Source organism: Eutrema salsugineum, unplaced genomic scaffold (genome assembly GCF_000478725.1).
Source record: "Eutrema salsugineum unplaced genomic scaffold, Eutsalg1_0 scaffold_1, whole genome shotgun sequence".
Lineage (NCBI taxonomy): Eukaryota > Viridiplantae > Streptophyta > Magnoliopsida > Brassicales > Brassicaceae > Eutrema > Eutrema salsugineum.
Genome location: NW_006256909.1, coordinates 9531126 through 9549002, shown reverse-complemented (window position 1 = coordinate 9549002; position 17877 = coordinate 9531126). Strand labels below are relative to the sequence as shown.

At 34.0% G+C, this 17877-nt stretch overlaps 5 protein-coding genes across 6 annotated transcripts; 2 read left to right on the top strand and 3 right to left on the bottom strand.

The window, feature by feature from the left end:
- Nucleotides 1-746: 746 nt before the first annotated feature.
- LOC112082345 (uncharacterized protein At4g18257) lies at nucleotides 747-2649 on the bottom strand. The gene is made up of 3 exons (XM_024150009.1): nucleotides 2236-2649; nucleotides 1308-1634; nucleotides 747-1147 (listed from the first exon to the last, which is right to left on the bottom strand). Exons 1-3 carry the CDS (start codon nucleotides 2511-2513, stop codon nucleotides 991-993), a joined length of 762 nt encoding a protein of 253 aa, XP_024005777.1. The 5' UTR covers nucleotides 2514-2649; the 3' UTR covers nucleotides 747-990.
- Nucleotides 2650-3327: 678 nt separating this feature from the next.
- Nucleotides 3328-5137, bottom strand: LOC18031108 (cytochrome b561 domain-containing protein At4g18260). The gene is made up of 4 exons (XM_024150008.1): nucleotides 4885-5137; nucleotides 4573-4737; nucleotides 3871-4019; nucleotides 3328-3780 (listed from the first exon to the last, which is right to left on the bottom strand). The coding sequence occupies exons 1-4, from the start codon at nucleotides 5041-5043 to the stop codon at nucleotides 3390-3392; spliced, it is 864 nt and encodes a 287-aa protein (XP_024005776.1). The 5' UTR covers nucleotides 5044-5137; the 3' UTR covers nucleotides 3328-3389.
- A 2040-nt stretch (nucleotides 5138-7177) lies between these two features.
- On the bottom strand, nucleotides 7178-10227 carry LOC18031107 (phospho-N-acetylmuramoyl-pentapeptide-transferase homolog). Of its 2 annotated transcripts, none has more exons than XM_024150144.1 (8): nucleotides 9811-10227; nucleotides 9343-9417; nucleotides 9078-9235; nucleotides 8409-8853; nucleotides 8261-8337; nucleotides 7858-8051; nucleotides 7535-7743; nucleotides 7178-7435 (listed from the first exon to the last, which is right to left on the bottom strand). In XM_024150144.1, exons 1-8 carry the CDS (start codon nucleotides 9943-9945, stop codon nucleotides 7253-7255), a joined length of 1476 nt encoding a protein of 491 aa, XP_024005912.1. In that variant the 5' UTR covers nucleotides 9946-10227; the 3' UTR covers nucleotides 7178-7252. The 2 variants fall into 2 exon arrangements, with proteins under 2 accessions (XP_024005912.1, XP_006414127.1); XM_006414064.2 differs by having other exon boundaries at nucleotides 8261-8325.
- A 937-nt stretch (nucleotides 10228-11164) lies between these two features.
- On the top strand, nucleotides 11165-12004 carry LOC18031106 (putative lipid-transfer protein DIR1). The gene is made up of 2 exons (XM_006414063.2): nucleotides 11165-11657; nucleotides 11768-12004. The coding sequence occupies exons 1-2, from the start codon at nucleotides 11342-11344 to the stop codon at nucleotides 11770-11772; spliced, it is 321 nt and encodes a 106-aa protein (XP_006414126.1). The 5' UTR covers nucleotides 11165-11341; the 3' UTR covers nucleotides 11773-12004.
- A 1898-nt stretch (nucleotides 12005-13902) lies between these two features.
- Nucleotides 13903-14591, top strand: LOC18031105 (putative glycine-rich cell wall structural protein 1). Its single transcript, XM_006414062.2, has one exon. The coding sequence runs from the start codon at nucleotides 13935-13937 to the stop codon at nucleotides 14382-14384; it is 450 nt and encodes a 149-aa protein (XP_006414125.2). The 5' UTR covers nucleotides 13903-13934; the 3' UTR covers nucleotides 14385-14591.
- The last annotated feature ends 3286 nt before the right edge of the window (nucleotides 14592-17877 follow it).

Sequence of the window (17877 nt, the reverse complement as noted above, 5' to 3'; positions counted from 1 at the left end):
GATCCATTTAGATTTTAAATCGATAACAATCTAAAGTGTTTCATTCCGTAATTTTTTTAATCTAATTTTGTTGTTGATTTTCAATTCTCTTTTCAAGATTCATTTAGATTTTAAATGAATCTGAATTGTATTTTTTTTGGTAACTGTAATGTAATAATCTAAAATGGTTGATTGCGTTATCGTGGTAATTCCTAATTCTTTTTCGTACAAAGTCTTCGGGAGTCTGGACACGCATGGTCTTTTTATAGAGCAAGGGAACGTAAGTACGTAGGAGGAACACACATAATTATTTTCATAATTAAAAAATAAATAAATAAAGATTGATTTAACATCATCTTTAGATTTAGTGGTCAAAATTGGAGGCATCGGGCATGTGGGATGTTTGACGTAGTCACCCAAGCAAAATTAAAAAGAATTACATTATAAGAAAAGTGATCATTGTAAGCACTTGGTACGTAGCTTTCTGCTAGTTGTTTCTGGTAGGTGTATCAGTGTATGACTCATACAGTATGAGGGAGAACATTCGATTATACGGTTTAGTTCGATCGACTAATAAGAGAGACGAATGAGTAAATCTAATCACCTATTGGGTAAGATTTATAGGAACGCAATTTCAACAAAACAAACAATAAAAGACACGAACGGAAGATATCCCACGTAACAAACATAAAGATTACAATGAAAATAAAAAAAAACTTGTAAGAACAAAAAAAATCCAACATGAAAAGGAAAAACATAACCTTGCTCGGCCTTCTAATTCTAATTCATGAGAGAGGTTTAGCATCCATAGGTGGATGCATTGGCCAGTACATGCATTATACATGGAAAGTTAAAGCATATTCTTTTGTAATTGTAGCAGAAAATGGAAGAAAAAAAGTTCCTTACTCTTTACAATGTAACATGCTCGTAAAAGTACAATACAAACTACACTTAGAAACTATCCATCTAATCAAAAATTAGAATCGATGCTATTCATAAGAAAAATTTCTGTTATTGCGGTTGCTGTTGTTGAGCTTTAAGTTTCTCGAGCTGCTTTCGAAGATAAGCTTGTTTGAGTTTCTCCCGACGATTTGTTGCCTGCTCTTGTCTCCTTTGCTTCAACTCCGTTGCCTTTTCTCTCGCTTGATTCACTTCTTCATGAACCTCTCTGCACAGATTTTTCATTTCAAAAGAGAAGATCAGAGAGAGATAGATATATGTTAATTCACTTAATAAAAGCAGAGTAAAATCTATAACGATGGACTTGCTTCCTTCTCTCTCTCTCTTTGTGCCTGTGATGGAGAAAAAAAGACAACAATGGAATTTACCTGACCATACGCACGTGTTGACTTATATCAGCTGTCCCAACTGCGCGTCCGAGTCCAGCAAATTTGGTGCTAAACAGAGAACCATCGTCTTCACCATCTGGTTTTAAATCTTCAGGAGGTGCTGAAATGGAACTGTTGCTGGTGCTTGATGGTCGTGAATCTTCTCCATGTTCAATTCCTTTCCTGAAGAAATCCACACAGTACTTCTCTTCGGCTTCTTCATCTGAAAGCTCTCCCCTTGCAAGCTTTTCATATAACTGAGCTTTCTTCTCCAACGCCGCGTAGCTAACAGCTCCGTCTTTAACTGCTTTAAGCTCAAGCTTGTCCCTTCATTTCCCACATATACAAAAGAACATTCGAAATTTAGAACAGAACAAAAGTAAAATCACTGGAGATAGTTAAGCAGCAGAAATGGTCATGATAAAAGCTAAAAATGGTGATCCTATCATCCTCAATGATCTTTGACCATAACAAAGCACTGAAACTAAATTCGTATAACGCATATTCTTCTAAAGCATAGCATAATCCTATATTCTATAGTTTTTGCTTAATTGAGGTTCAATTTTAGACTAATGAATCTACTTAACTACGAAGTTGGAGTACTAACTAATCTTAATCAGAATGATAGACACGATGACTAAAGACTAAACCTCATCTCCTAATTCCCAAATCAGCCTGTTTCCAAATGCAGAAGAACTCATGCCCAAGTTTTATACTTTTTTGCTTAATCTACGTTCAGTTTTCGACAAATCATCCTACTAATTAAACTACGAAGTTCGATTACGATCCAATCTTACTCTGAATGGTTGATACAATAAGGCGATTATCAAACCCTAATCCCTTATTTTTCAAATCCTATCGTTTCACCGAATTGACAGCAATAACAAACAAAGAGAGGAAGATTCAAATTGATAAATCTCCGACTTACTTTAGAGCGCGACCCTCGACGCCGGAATTCTTCGCGGAGAAAGAGTCTTTCGCGGCAATCCTTTCTTTGGCGCGATGGTACTGAGCATCGGATCCCGTCAAATCCTTCGTCTGCTTAGCTTCTTCCTGCGACTTATAAAGCTGAGCCTTGAGCTCCATGATTGAGGAAGGACCCACGCCTTCGATGGCGCGATGCTTCTTCGGCATGATAGATGATTCCGTTATCCATCCCAGCGATTCAACTACCACTCTCTTCCTCGTTTCCCCTTCGCCTTCCATCTTCTTCTCCTCCTCCTCCTCTCTATCTCTCTCTCTCGCTCTCTAAATCTGTGCTATACAGAGCTTGAATTGAATCTCTGGTTCGTTAATCTCAGAGGTTAAGCTTCGATGGAAGAAATTGCGCACATTCCACCCCAAAATTGAAATCAAAATTAGATATGATCGTAAATATAATAAATCCGATCGTAAATTAAAGTAAAAGTTAAATCCGATCGGTGGCGACAAAAAACAAAAAAAAAAATCCGATGGGCTTCTTTCCTTCTTACTGTTGGGCCTGTCTTCGTTTGATGCCCGCAAATTTAACCCCGCGTCATGACCCACTCGCAAGTGAAGCGTGTTGACGTCACTGACTTTCCCCAACAAAATTTGAGCCAACAAAATATTATAATTATCAAATTTCAACTCGAAAATAAGTTTGTAACATAATGACTTAGAGTTGATTTCCTTAGTGCTAATATAACAATCTCATTATCTTTAGCAAATCACTAATCCAACTTGTTTGATCGGAGGTTGCTTTAAACTCCGTGTAAATGACTAGAGTTGACTACCTTAGTGCTGATAAAACAAGCTCATTATCTTTAACAAATCACTAATCCAGCTTGTTTGATCGAATGTGGACAGTGGACATATATATTGTGTTCATAAGATATATAATAAATCCCATATATTCACTTTAAACAACTTTTTTCTCACTTCTTTTTAACCATGTTAAGCAAATGAACTATTAAAATACTATATATATCAAAAACAAACCAAAGCAAATCCAACAGTATCTATCAACAATAAGTATAATCTGATATTGTGTATCACATGATTCACATCCAAAGAAAAAAAATATTAGAATCAAAATCCTTATATAATTGATCTTCACACCAATCAAATCAATTTAAACAGATTTACAAGTGCATTACTTTTGCGACAAGGCTGAGGAGCCATGACCTTTTGTTCATGATCATTTCTTGTTACCACTTGAATGATCTGGTCATTACTTCTTCTATTTGTGTCATTACTTTGATGATGGCCCAAATCATCAAGAACAACTCTTTGCTTTTGAAAATGTTCCCATTTATCTTGAAATAGATAGAAGAAGACTAGACAAGAGAGTTGAACCGTGAACAAGATTGTCCAAAGACTTGAGTCTCTACTTGATGACGTCTTCTTATGGTAAGCTCTTATTCCTGTGTATATGTTTATTATGCCAACTATTGAAACTATTGTTCCAAGAATCCAATGCAATAAGAACCATCTCAACCTCCTTTTGCTCCCTCTACAATGCATCCAATAGAATCACGACAAGTGCAAGGCGTATGTGTATGGAGAGAGATATGTATGTGTATATAGCTGTATGTATAGGTACCTAGATGGCTTGAAGACACCGGTCAAGAATTGGAGCCACATGGCTGCATAAAGCGCCAAGCCAAGTCTTTGATGGTTGTTGTCAAAAGAGTTCTCCAGTGTTCTTAAAGACATTATAGCTCCTGTTGTTGCCAAAACCAATGCTAGAATCTGCTCATTTATTAAATGAAATAAAATAAAATAAAATTATGCAATCTCATACAAGTAATTATGAAGAGATAACATTTTGTATTTTAGATATGTACGTGTTATGGATTCGAGTATGTGTGTAAGACGAAGAGTGTAATCATAATGTGTCCTTAGATCCTTTCCCTTAATATACAAGAAATCATGATCAAAGCTATAGAAAATTTAAGAAGCAATTCCTTCATAAGCTATCTATTTGGAATTAATTTCAAGGCATATATATCTAGCTGTTGAAATTGAGTAAATTAAAGACTACTATGAGTGCTTCTTGTTTTTCAATTTTAAAAATCCTATAGCCCTATTCTAAAAGTTTTTCCCCCTTAGATAGCATATTTGATATTATACTTATAGTGGAGAAAATGATTAAAGTGAGATGTCATCATGGGTTTGAACTAAAGATTTTAAATATTTTTTCGTATCTCAAATTCGAGAACGATACAAAATTATCAGCAATAATATATCTTCTCCATCATTACAATGTCAATATCTATGAGGTGATTAGTAATAATCAAATTACCTGGAAAATGACATGAAAGTAGAAGAATACTTTAACTTTTCTTCCATTTTCGTTAGCTTTATTGGCCACTCTAATGAAGAGAATCCCCATTGGCATAAGAAATCCCATTGAAGCCCATAAGAGAATGCCATGAAGCTTTATGCTGTTTATCCTTTGATGACTCAACTGCCATTTGAAATTTAAGAAATTTCTAAATTAATACTAGTAATGAATACACTAAAAAATTTACACCCAAAACTGTAGTGAGAATCGTATAATATATATAAGCTTTTATAAATTAAACAAGAACCGATTAAATCAAAAACAAATTACCTTGTCCTGTACTAGGGAACCTTTGCTCTTGAGATTGCTTGGGGAATGGTTATCAATGGTGACTTCAATAGATGAACAGATGACAAATGGTGGCGCAGAAGAAAGCAGATAAAAGATAATAGAAAACGAAACAGTCCCTATATATTTAAATATTTTCATTCTGATCTCAATCACAGTAGCTGATTTAACAACACTAAGAAATAATCTCACAGCACAAAATCACTCTAATATTCCCTTTAACTCTCTCTCTCTCTCTCTCTCTCTCTCTCTCTCTCTCTCTCTCTCTCTCTCTCTCTCTCTCTCTCTCTCTCTCTCTCTCTCTCTCTCTCTCTCTCTCTCTAAATTAGTTTCATCATTCTATGTGAATTTATGGAGAAAGAGTCATAATATATATACTCATGCATGAAGCATACAAGTACATGTATATCACTGGATAAAAGGGTGCATATGTGAGATCGACGAGGGAGATAGACAAATAGAGAGGATGCATGTGATTGCTGGTGCAAAAGAGGCTTTACTAGAATGATTTGAGAGCTTAGCTCGTTAAAGAAATGATAATCAATTTGATCATGGAGGGATGGGCCAAATTCAAATAATCATCATAATGTTAATTTTCCTTGATGTCATAAATTCAGTCACCAAACCCAAGATACCATCCAACATAATCATGATCTTATACAACAAGTCAAAGAGGGGTGACAGAAAAGAAGAAGTAAATAAATATTTTTTACTTGGTGATTTCACTTTGTATATCTAGCTACTATCTTCATGTAATTGAATCATGATCACAGCCCTTTAAATTCTTCTTGATAACTTACTATATGCACACAGATATATATATATATATATATATATATATATATATAACGCACCACTCACAAGTGAGATTTTGGCCTTTCTGTGTTACCATAGGGAATAAATAAGTAGTATGTTTTAGCTTTTCAATTTGGTCCCATGCCATAAGCAATCAAATAATTTACTTATTCTAGGTTCCAATGATGTACTTTATGTTTAGTATGCTCATCGATTTATAAGCTTCTTTGGAAATTGTCTTGTTATCAGTTATAACAAATCACATACAAAATAAGAGAGTTCATGAATCTCCTTATGTAATATGATCACATCATTGAGTTAATTTCTTTTTGAAAAAAATAAAAATAAATATAATAAGTGTAGCTACATCATTAATTAGTTACTACTACATATTCCATCTATAGTTTGAGACTTAGTATTAATAGATATATATATATATATATAAACTTGCATGAATAACCAAAGAAAATAAACTTGCATGCATGAAAAAAGGTCAACATCGTCTTTTTTTGGACCAACCCGTTAAACATCGTGTTGGCAAGCGAATTTATGAAGAAGAACAAGAGGGATATAGAAGAAGAAATTAGAATTTTATTTTTCTTTTATCGAAGAATTATAAATCCATTTTTTAATTAGAAAATATGGATGTAAAGATGTTTAGCGCTATTTTTTTTAATTCCATTAGGTTTCATGTATTTGTGTATTGACTGTTAAAAAAAAGGTTAAAACTTTCGTAGGAAATTTAGCAGATTAAGGTTCTTAAGTGGTATTCTCTGTCAGATCTCGAGAATTGCAAAGATAACAAAAGGCAAACCTAAGTTTAATTAATTCACATTATCGTTCGTGTCTCGCGGTTATTTGACAATCATCGAAATGATTACAAATGCATGGGTAAGGTCTCTGATTCCATCGACTAAAACACTAACAAACTAAAATATAACTACACCTAACGATGAAATATTTGGTAGGCAGTCCCTTTTATATCAACTTTCTTCGTTTACTTTTCTCTCTTTTTAATTCACTTCGTTATCAAAATTTTAAAGGCGGAGGAAAAGTGTATCTAACCCATTTATAAAATTAATGAAAGAGAACTCTCTAATGGCAAAACAATACCACATTTTCTTTTAGTTCTTTTTATGGAAGATCAAACTTCAAAGATATATACTCCCTCTGTTCAGAATTATTTGATGTTTAAGGTTTTTGCACACAGTTTAAGGATTCATTTAATTTTTATTTTTTCTATACTAAAAATATTATTTATAATCCATTTAAATATCATTCAGCCAATAAGAAGACAATCTGCAGAATATAAAAGATCAAAAACTATAAAAATTCATTAAATTTTGCATTGAAAAGTGAAAACATCAAATAATTCTGAACAAAAAAAACTTTCTAAAACATCAAATAATTCTGAACAGAGGGAGTAATTTTTTTCTTTGGATATTATTAAGGGCATTTGTAAAAGAAAACAGTTAGCCACTTTAATAAATATTACTTTATTAATAAGAATTTAAGAATACAAAATTGGGTAGAGAGGAAGGGCAAGAAGAGAATGTTATGCAGATATAAGGCCTACGTAAGCCGCTGAAAGAGAGAGCAAAGAGGATACAACATACGCCATCGTTACTATCATTGGCTCCTTCAAACCAGTGAGCCTTAGGTGATGATGAAACGGTACCGTCTTGAAAACGCGACGCCCTTTTCCCTTCAAACGCTTTGTCGCCGAGTAATAGGCGACCTGCGTGCCAAACCACAACACATATACATCATCAGCGGTTGCGGTTGCGAATTGCGATCAGAGAAGGAGAAACACTAATGGTTCTATTCTACTATTTACCTGAATTATGACAGAAGAAGCTTCCAAGACAGAAACACCAGAGGATATGAACAATGGGAAGAACATTCCTGAGCAAGCAGCCATTGCAGCCAAAGCTCCACCAAGAGCCAATGATCCTGTATTTCCCATGGACACAGATGCTCTGTACCGATTGTGAAGCAGAAACCCGAAACAGGCTCCAGCCATCGAAGCTCCGAATATAGAAAGATCTGGTCCCAAAGAAACAACAAACATTATCTTCACTTGAAATGAAGTGCAATGTTTTTAAATTTTTTTGAAAGTAAATGATTTGGTTTATTAAGTATAGTCATCAGGCGGCTAACCAGAGCAGATAGGAAGAACTGCTATTGCCATTGCAACGAAAGCCAAGGCAGCAATACCTCCAGCTAATCCATCAAGACCATCGGTTGCTTTGACTAAGTTTACCATGGAGACGAAGTAGAAAGATGTCAACAATAGGTAAAGTTTCCCCAAGCAAACGAGACCCAATGGTGAAGGCAACGGGACCAACATTTTCCTGGAAAGAAAAATATTCAAAATCAAGAAGACGGTTAAGTAAATCTGAATAACCCAATTTATCAGTCTTTGAGAGCTATAGAAAGCTCATAGTGGTCTGGTCTGAATATAATCATTTAGATTCTTTATTCTCATGTACGTTCATATGAAAGTAGATACGCGAGTTACCATCATATATGCGTTGATCATATTAGTTATAAGAGGCTATACATGCCATAAGGAGATGATATGCTTGCAGTCTCCAACCAAAATGCAAAGCAAGTCCCAACAGCTGCCTGTGATGCAAGCTGATGGATCAAGTTAAGAGGATGACCATGTTTTAAAAGCAAAAGATAGAGGGGAAGAATCAGTAAAATACCTCCAAAAGGAGTTGTATCTTTGCAGATAAACCATTATTGTTATCACTGCAGAGGCTTAAGGAGTCATCAACTAGCCCAATCGCCGCAAATACTACAGTTGCAGCTGCTGCTCCAGCGACTTCGATGGACGAAAACTTGGTCATGGCTATTGCAACAACAACACCGATTGGAACAAAGAACAACCCACCCATTGTCGGGATTGTTGGTCTGCGGTTATGTGAAACTGGCCCTAGTGTCCTAATTGGCTCATGCACTTTCAGTCTGTCTAGCAGGGGAACAAAAATATAACCGGCTAGGGTGACTAAAGCCGCCGATGTGAAGAAGGGCATGCTTAAGAAGTATGGAGGCAGAGGCAGTCTAACAATCTTCCAAGCAAAAGAGTCCACAAATAAAAGCAGCACTAACAAAAAGGCAAGAAGCCCCAAATTAATCCCATATCTGATTCTGCATATGAATAAAAAAAAGCAATGTCAAAACAACAAGAGACAACCTGCTATGATTTTATAAAACGAACAACTATAAAGAGTCTCTAGGGAATAAACACTTGTTAAACACTAGATCCTAATTCAAATTCCTTACTTTATACTACAATTCACCTATACACACATCGCGGTAAATGATACTTAAGAGTAGTAGTGCCATGATTAACATCTGAAATATCTACGTGCCTGTGCTTTTTCCGACCTCTTGGAAACTTGCTTAGCCTTTGAGAAGTGGTTTCGGTTACCACATTCAGAGCATAATCCCCATCACTCTCTTCGCCTTCACTCGACGAAAGTAAGTATGAAGCAGCAAATATGTCACCGGAATAAAAATCAAATGAATCCTAAGGAATAAAGAAAAAGAAGAGGAAAAGATGTAACTTTGATGCCAGTTTAAACCACACAGATGAAGAAGAAGAATGCTAATCTGAAATGAGGAATTGAGAATTACGTCATCAAATGCCTTAACTGACACAGAGCTATGTCTCATGCTACATCCATGTCTCTTCAAGCTCGCTGCACAGAACTGCATAGAATCCGAAACAAAAATATAAAAGAGGCAATAGTATAAAGACTGGAGATCCAATAGGATTAAGCTTATACCAATTCTAAGGAAACAAAACATGCCAAATTACCAAGCAAATTGAGCATACTAGTAGTTCTAGTTTCGCAATACAGACCATTCCTTATGAATATGTAATGCAATCACTACAAATTTAATGTAAAGTAGAAAGCTTAAAGATATCAATCCATATCTATTTAATGAATTGCTACGAAAATCTCTAATTTTAGCATAACCAAGCAGACGAAAATTGCCATGGCAATGAAACGCTCGTAATAACAAATGTGGCAAAAATAATCGAGAAAGGTGCGGAAAACGCCAATTACAAACCAAACGAAGAGCAAGTAAAGTATGTACCTTGAAACAAGAGCTAGATCCAGATTCGACGCGAAGACGTGTAACCGAAAGTAGAGGAATCGATTCGAGAGATCGAAACGGAATCGGATGATGGAATCGGTAAGAGCTCGGACTCGAAAACGGTAAAGATCTCATCGCATCGCTCAGAGAAAGGAACGAAAGAGCAATTGAATAAAAGTGAGAAACGAAGAAACGATTGAAAATGGAAGAAGACGGAGAAAATAAACGATTGGGTCAATCAAGTTCAGCGATTGCTGAGTTTAGCAGAGTTCACACACCTACGATTTTTTTCAGTCGCAAACAAAATCTCTCTTATGAAAATGAAATCCACGGAACATAACCAAACCAAACCAATCCAATCAAACCCAAAACGAACCAGAGTCTATGCAAAACCTGTTTGGTTAATCTTTTCTTCAACCTGATTGGTTCGGTCCGGTTTGAAAAGACGGATAAAGATAATTCTACAATACATTTGTAAATATTTGCTTATAAAAAATCAATTATCACATAAACAAAATTTCACAAATTTGAAATATATTAAAATAAAACAATAATTAAGAAATAAAGATGTAATAAGTAAAGAGATAAAAACAAGTGAAATTTTACTTTAAATAAAAACAAATATATTATTTATATTTTATTATAATATATTACATATATTTACATAAATTTATATAATTATCAATTTATGTTTTTGTTGGGATCATATATTATATAAAAATTTTAAAAAATTATTATCTTAATATTTTATTGAATTTGATAAATTTTTACGTTGGTTCTAATTGAGATCCACAAAATTTATTATTTTATAATAATTATTAATTTATAGTGATTATTATTTTTATTATGCTTGAAAAAAAAATAACAAAAGGCTATATTTTCTAAAATAGCCTTAAGCCTCTCCATGAAACATTGGCACGACACCAAGGGCGGATGCACTATATGAGTAGTGGGGTTAAGTGCTCCCTACTCTTTTTTATTTTTCTTAAATGTTTAAGCAAATTCAATTCAATATATATAATTTAGTGGTAAAAAAATTTTTACCCCCAACTAATTTTTTTTTCTGTTTATAAGTTTATGCTCCCAACTTAATTTTTTTTTAACTCCGCCACACGACACTGCAAAACTAAAGACGGGTTGTTTACATGACAAGAAGTCAGTCTTTTTGATCTTTACACAGAAATATAATCTATAGTTCTATACGACTTGACAAGGACAAAAACATAATAGAAGGGACCGACCAAAAGCCATTGGCGGCTACGCAAAAGGAGAAAGTTGTGTCATTAACCTACCGGAGGAAGACTTATTATGCATTGCATCTAAAGTCTCCCACATTTGTTTATTTTACATATTTCCACTCAAAAGACGACTTCACTATATCAAGACTCATGAGTCTACGCTCTTTTCAACTTTCACTTAGCATTTCCATATATCGCTATATAATAAGCTCCTCACGTTTAAGGGTTTCACCAGTTTAAAGGTTTTCACCATATATAGTTCAAAGAGAAAGAGAATTAAAGAAAAAGAGAGAATGGGTAAGAACAAAACCAGAATCCTCATGCAATTTGCAGCTCTTGCTATGGTTTTAACCGCTTTGATGATGGTGGAAGAAGCGACGAGCATTCACGTGTGTAACGTCGACACAAGTGACTTGGAGAAGTGTCGTTCAGCTGTTACTGGAAACAACCCGCCACCTCCAGGACCCGGCTGCTGCAAGGTGGTCAAAGCCTCTAATCTACAATGCTTTTGCTCGTACAAGAACTCTCTCTCCAGATTCGGTATCAACCCATCCAAAGTCAAGTCTGGTCTGGCCAGATGTGGCGCTAAGATTCCCTCCTGTTTCCGAGGTAAAATCAAATTACCACATGGTTTTTTCTTTTTTTTCTTTTTCTTTATTCTTTCATCAAAGCGAGAAGTTCTTAAGTTTGTTTTTTCTCTTTCTTTCTATAACACACAGATTGAAGTATCGAGTTGGAGACCGGTTGATCTGCCGCAGACTTTGCTCGACCTGAAGTATCTAAGTTATATGTTATTATGTACTATGTGTTTTTGTGTGTTCTGATTCGAATAAATGATCTCAGCTTTGCAAATTATTTTCAGTATAGCTTGTCTATACATATATATATATAGAAGAAACATGTTCTATATACATTATGATGAAAAGAATAAAGCACTGGTTTTTCGCTAAACCCAATGAGTTTTACTTTCTTGCATAGATCCGAAACGAATATATAAAAGACAATTTATGGTAGAAACATGAAGGTTAGGAAACATACCAGAGCAAGTAGCCAAAGCTCCACCAAGAGCCAGTGATCTTGTATCTCCCATGGACACAGATGCTCTGTACCAATTGTGAAGTAGAAACCCTAAACAAGCTCCAGCCATCGAAACTCTGACTATAGAAAGATCGCTTTATATGGTAAAGATCGGTTTCAATCAAACCAAAACTAATCAAACCCAAAACGAAACAGAGTTTTGGTTAATCTTTCCTTCAACCCAATAAGGTTCTGTACGGGCGCAAGTACTATGTGTTTTTTATGCCATGATCCTCTAAAAACAACTTATTTTTCTCTTGTCCATTTTGTATGGAAGTATGGATGGTTTTAGCAAGAGGAATACTCACAAAGAGGTTCACAGGAGCATGGCAAGATCTTCTTCCTATCATATTAGACACAGATTAGCTACGGATACCACTCTTCCCTGTATGCATTTCTAGTGACTATTCATAGCTTATTAAGAGATAGGAATGTCCAGAGAAATGGAAAGGATCTCACCCTACCTGATTGACTAATTCAATTCATGGATAAGCAAGTACGGAATGGACTATCTTTGATAAAAACTTTAAAAGACAGTATATATGGAGAAGGCTTGAACAAGGGTTTGCTACAAGAAATCTAATTATCATTGGATCATCTTTTTGATTTTAATTTTTAGTCTTATCTTTTCAAACTTCAGAAAATAGACACGCATATTGTAAAAATGATTTTTTGGGTTATAATAAACTTTTACATTCAATTTCAAAAAAAAAAAAAAAAGAAATACAAAATAAATTGTATTGAACTTTGTGAATCAAATTTAACACAATCCAAACCGAACTAAAACCAAGTTGAACTAAATTGAGTTAAGTTCGGTTAGAAACTAAGAGGTTAACCAGAGTTTTACTAAAACCAAATCTGGAAGGAAATAAAATATCCGAAATGACAATCCCTAATTTAAATTAAAGAAAGAAAAAGTTTGATTACATGTGAAGTGAATGTCCTAATCTAAATCTAATAATGCATCATGCATGCCTTTCTTCTAGTCCCTGAAGACATTCTATTGTGGGAGAAAGAATATGTGGAAAATGACTGGAAAGAAGTGCTCTAATTTTATTTCTTTAAAAGATTGACAATAAAGCATAGTCACAGACAGACTCCAAAGACACATGACAAAAAAGTCTTGGAGCTAGGACGTAGGAATTATCTTAACTGCCAACTAACATTATTCAATTACTGTTCTGCTAGTGTAAAACTTTAGAGAGAGCAAAAAGATATATAGAATGTGAGCTGCCATTTGTCAACACTCACGGGAACTGTTTGCTTTTAAGAAATATTTAATCTCATAAGTAAAATAAATACTCTTTTCTCCGGTAAGTAAGTTATAAGTTATAGCATTGTTATTTCTTTAAAAGATTGGTGATAATACAAAGATTAAATAAAAACTACCTTTAAAAAAAAAAGATTATAGAAAACGATATAAATTTTGAGCCAAATAAGTGAAGAACAAAAAATCAATGTCCAAATAGTTAGTGGGATGATAATAAAAATAGCACGAAGCATGAGTGGCGTGACTCATTACTATAGAGGCCTTAAAAAAGATATCATGAGAAACCGACATTTTAATTTTAACCCTAAAATTGGATTCTCACATGTCTAAAAGAGAGACTCCTGTCACGGACTCACGAGTATCACTAACTTCCTCTCCTTTTGAACTCATATAATTTTTATATCATTGTTTAGATTCTCATCACATAATAATAGTAAGTAATACGTGTCTTATACGTGTGTGTGTGTTGTGTGAGTGGGTGCTTATATAAAGTCTTAAACCGAGTGAGAACATACAGAAAGAGTTAAAACAAATATTTCATGAAAAAAATGAAAGGTGAGTTCCTTACAATATTGGCTCTTATTTCTTTCCTCTTGGCCTTCTCATTTGTTCATGGAGGAGAAGAGCCTGGAACGCCTACTAATGCAGCGGCTAGTCCAAGTAGTCCAACAGCAAAATCAAGTGGTGCAACCGGTTCGGCTCATGGACCTAATTGGGGATATGATTGGGGATGGGGATCAACCCCGGGAGGTGGTTATGGCTATGGTTCTGGTTCCGGTTCATCGCCAGATGGAGGAGGAAAAGGGGCTGGATTCGGGTTTGGTTCCGGTTCTGGTTCAGGAACTGGGTTTGGGTCTGGCTCGGGAGGAGGAGGAGCCACAGGTGGTGGTTCTGGCCACGGAAGTGGGACCGGAAGTGAAGGTGGCGGCTCAGGCGGTGGGGATGGTGGAGCATCTCCAGGACGTAGAGAGAGGAGCCAACACCGCTAAATGAAGCTTTTTCTTGTTGTTGGTACCTTAACACAAGCATACATACATAATAAAGACTAAAAGAAAAGAGAGAACATTACTACCACCTATATAACATTAGCTTAATGCATAATAAATAAGGATCAAAATAATAATTAGTTGGGAAATTTACCACTGTGCTTTGTATTATATACTTTATAAACGTATTCTATTTTTGTTCATGCGCCAAAAAAAAAAAAAAAACTAGTGTATTAATCATTATGGAAAGGAAAAAAAACTAGTAAATTACTTTTTTTAAAGATGGGCATCTGCAAATCAGCAAAAAGCAACCAAGTTTCTGCCGTTTTCTTGACTCTAAACCCGAATTATGATATAACATAACTACAGTATAAATCAAGTTTATGATACAACAAGCTAGTATGTATATATTTGAAAAACCCAGGTGATTACAATTCTTTAACTCCTGGTGGTTTTCGAGTATGTAGTACTTAGAAATGTTCATAATCCTTAAACATTATTACCACGGTTACTGATGTCTTCTTTTTTTTTTTTTTTTTTTCTTTGTGATACTCCGTTCACCGGCATTAGATGCAGATGTGTATTGTGATGGGCTTAATTCTGGCCCAATTTAGAATGTGATCGTAAGGCTTGAATTAATGCAAGCAAATGCCTTAGACTTCACAATATCACATTTCAAGCAAATGGACTAGTAACTAGGTACATATATTCACTAGCTAGGCTGGGGAGAAATATAACTGGTCCAAATTTATATAGAAAAAATTAAAAGATACTTGTAAGAAAAACGAACTGAGAAATTGAAAGAAAAAAAAAACGAATGAGAAAATACTTGTATACAAGTAGAGATTTGTTAGGTGGAGTTGACAACAAACAACGACTTAGTAGTTAGAGACATGACAAAGAATCTTTGTTTTTGTCAGCAACCATTTGTGAAGAAACAGATAAATTACTAACTAGCTTATAGTAATTGCGTATTTACTGTTTTTAATGGTTTCTAGGATAAATTCAAAATTTTTTTAATGTTACTAACAAACATCTTGTAAATATTAGCCGCAAATAAAAGTTTAGTTAGTAGAAATTAATTTATGAAAACTATTCAAAAAAAAAAAGAAATTAATTTATGAAATATCAAAACTAAGTATTGGACTAACATCATTTAACTAAGCACATACGTATCTACGAAGTTTAATTTTTCTGCTAAGTCCCAGTAACTTCTAAAACCATCAAGCATTAACGTTTCAATATCTATTAAATTATCGATCACGTACGACTAAATTCTATGCAATTAATCAAGGGTTTTGCACACACAAAAGAGAGATCACATGACGTGTACATGATTAGTCAAAAATTCAGACCACGGAAATTATTACCTCTTCGCAAATCTGAGATAATCAAGTTCTAGAGGTTGGAGACAGAAGATGGAAACAGCAATAATGATGGAGTCGATTGAGCATTTTGGTCCCCTTCATGATTTGGATACACCATTTTTGCATTCACGTGGCATGATATATGTATTTATCTATTCGGAAATTATTAGTACTTATACACTTTCGAAAACCACAAATTTAGTTGATCACAAATATTCAACATTTTGCAACGATGTAAAAATCATAGACAGATAGACATCCATATATACAGCTGTATCAATACAAAAAATCAATATAACATTGAAAGCTTCTCATAACAGGCAATTAAACTTTAATGTCATAGAAAAACAGAAATAACATGATGATAGTGAAATTCATTTAACCATTTTGATTTCAAGAATTTGACACAGCATTTAACACTGTACATGTTCCGCATTCATATTAGTTCCCATCTTGTGTTTACAAGAAATGAAATCAATCACTTCTTCAGTTGATATAAGTTATTGAAGATGATCAAAGTTAAAATTGAAACGAGCCTTCCAAGCATGTGATATTCAACAATACATAGCATGATAGTCTTATCAAGTGTGCCGCATGCATGAATATTACAATAATTGGTGCTTATGTATAACTTAATCCTAGTATATGTGTTGATGGGTTTTTCTCCACGACCATTTCACATTGTCGGGTCTAACTTTATATTTTCAGTTTTCGAATAACTTGAACAACTAACAAAAAAAAAATATTAATTCACTTTTCTAAATTATGGGCTCTTTTAACTGAAACTCATATAACTTTTTTAATATCCTTTACAAATATCAAAATGCGTCTCGTGAAAATTATTTATGTACTTAAAACATAAAAGTTAACTACGAGGAATAGTCCAATAAATATAAATTCATCATGATAAAAAAAAAATCATATTCTACCGGTGCCGCCATGCGAAAATATAAGAGAAGAGACTCGGATAATGAATTTCATATTTAGACACCAGTAGCCAACATTGTGGAACAATAAAGAAAAGCTTCATTTGCCTCGTTGAAAAGTAAGTGTCTCTAATATATGGCCACACATTTTTTATATATATGGAAAACATAACACATAAAAGGGCTTAATCAATTGGCTTATGATTTGCAACTCCCCATAACTTCTCCACACCACTTTGAGATTGAATTGGGTGAGTTATTTTTGGTCCCCATTCGTCCTCGATCCATTAATGGAACATTTATATTCTCTCTCTCTCTCTCTCTCTCTCTCTCTCTCTCTCTCTCTCTCTCTCTCTCTCTCTCTCTCTCTCTCTCTCTCTCTCTCTCTCTCTCTCTCTCTTCTCAATTTGTATGGAGTCTATATCAAGTACAAATTCTTACTTATTAGTTCTGTACATGTGCATGTAGAAGATTTAATCAACTGCATGATCAAGATTGTTATTGATTGATATACTTCTTCTTGTCTTAAGAATGATTATATATTAGCTATTTAATTAGTTAAATAAAAATAGCTAAAATTAATCTTAATGCAGAGATCAAGTTACAATCATGTGCAAACGGATAGACCTAAATTTTGATCTAATTATCAAATGTTGATACGAGTGATGAAGTGGTGTAGTTTATGATTACTTTTGCAATGTTCTAAAATGTGTGAAGTGCTAATCGGATGTTAATTTGAATTTCGGTTAGCGTCTAAACTATCTAGGCACCGATTAGTTTTAGCATGTTTATATTATTTTAGTTTTTATATATTTTAGTAATTGATTGTCTAAGCGTCTGATAAATTAAAAATGTTGACTTATTTTGTTTAGTGCTTTTTTATTCGATTTGATCAAAATCGGCCGTCTAGCATGCTACTAGCGACCAAATTTGTATAACATATAATTGTTTTCTAAAGAAAAATAAAAATAGTATTACTGTATAAGAAAAAAAGAAAATTACAACTATTCCTTCAAGAATCACAATTCTAAAAATTGTAATATTTATGACAAATATACTACTAAACAAACAAGATCGATTAAATATAACCCTTTTCTAAAAAAAAAGATCGATTAAATACTGACAGTATTAAATATAACCAAAAAATGGAAGTTTTTAGTGCCCATAGTAACAATACGTAGGCCCATAAAATTACCACGGAAT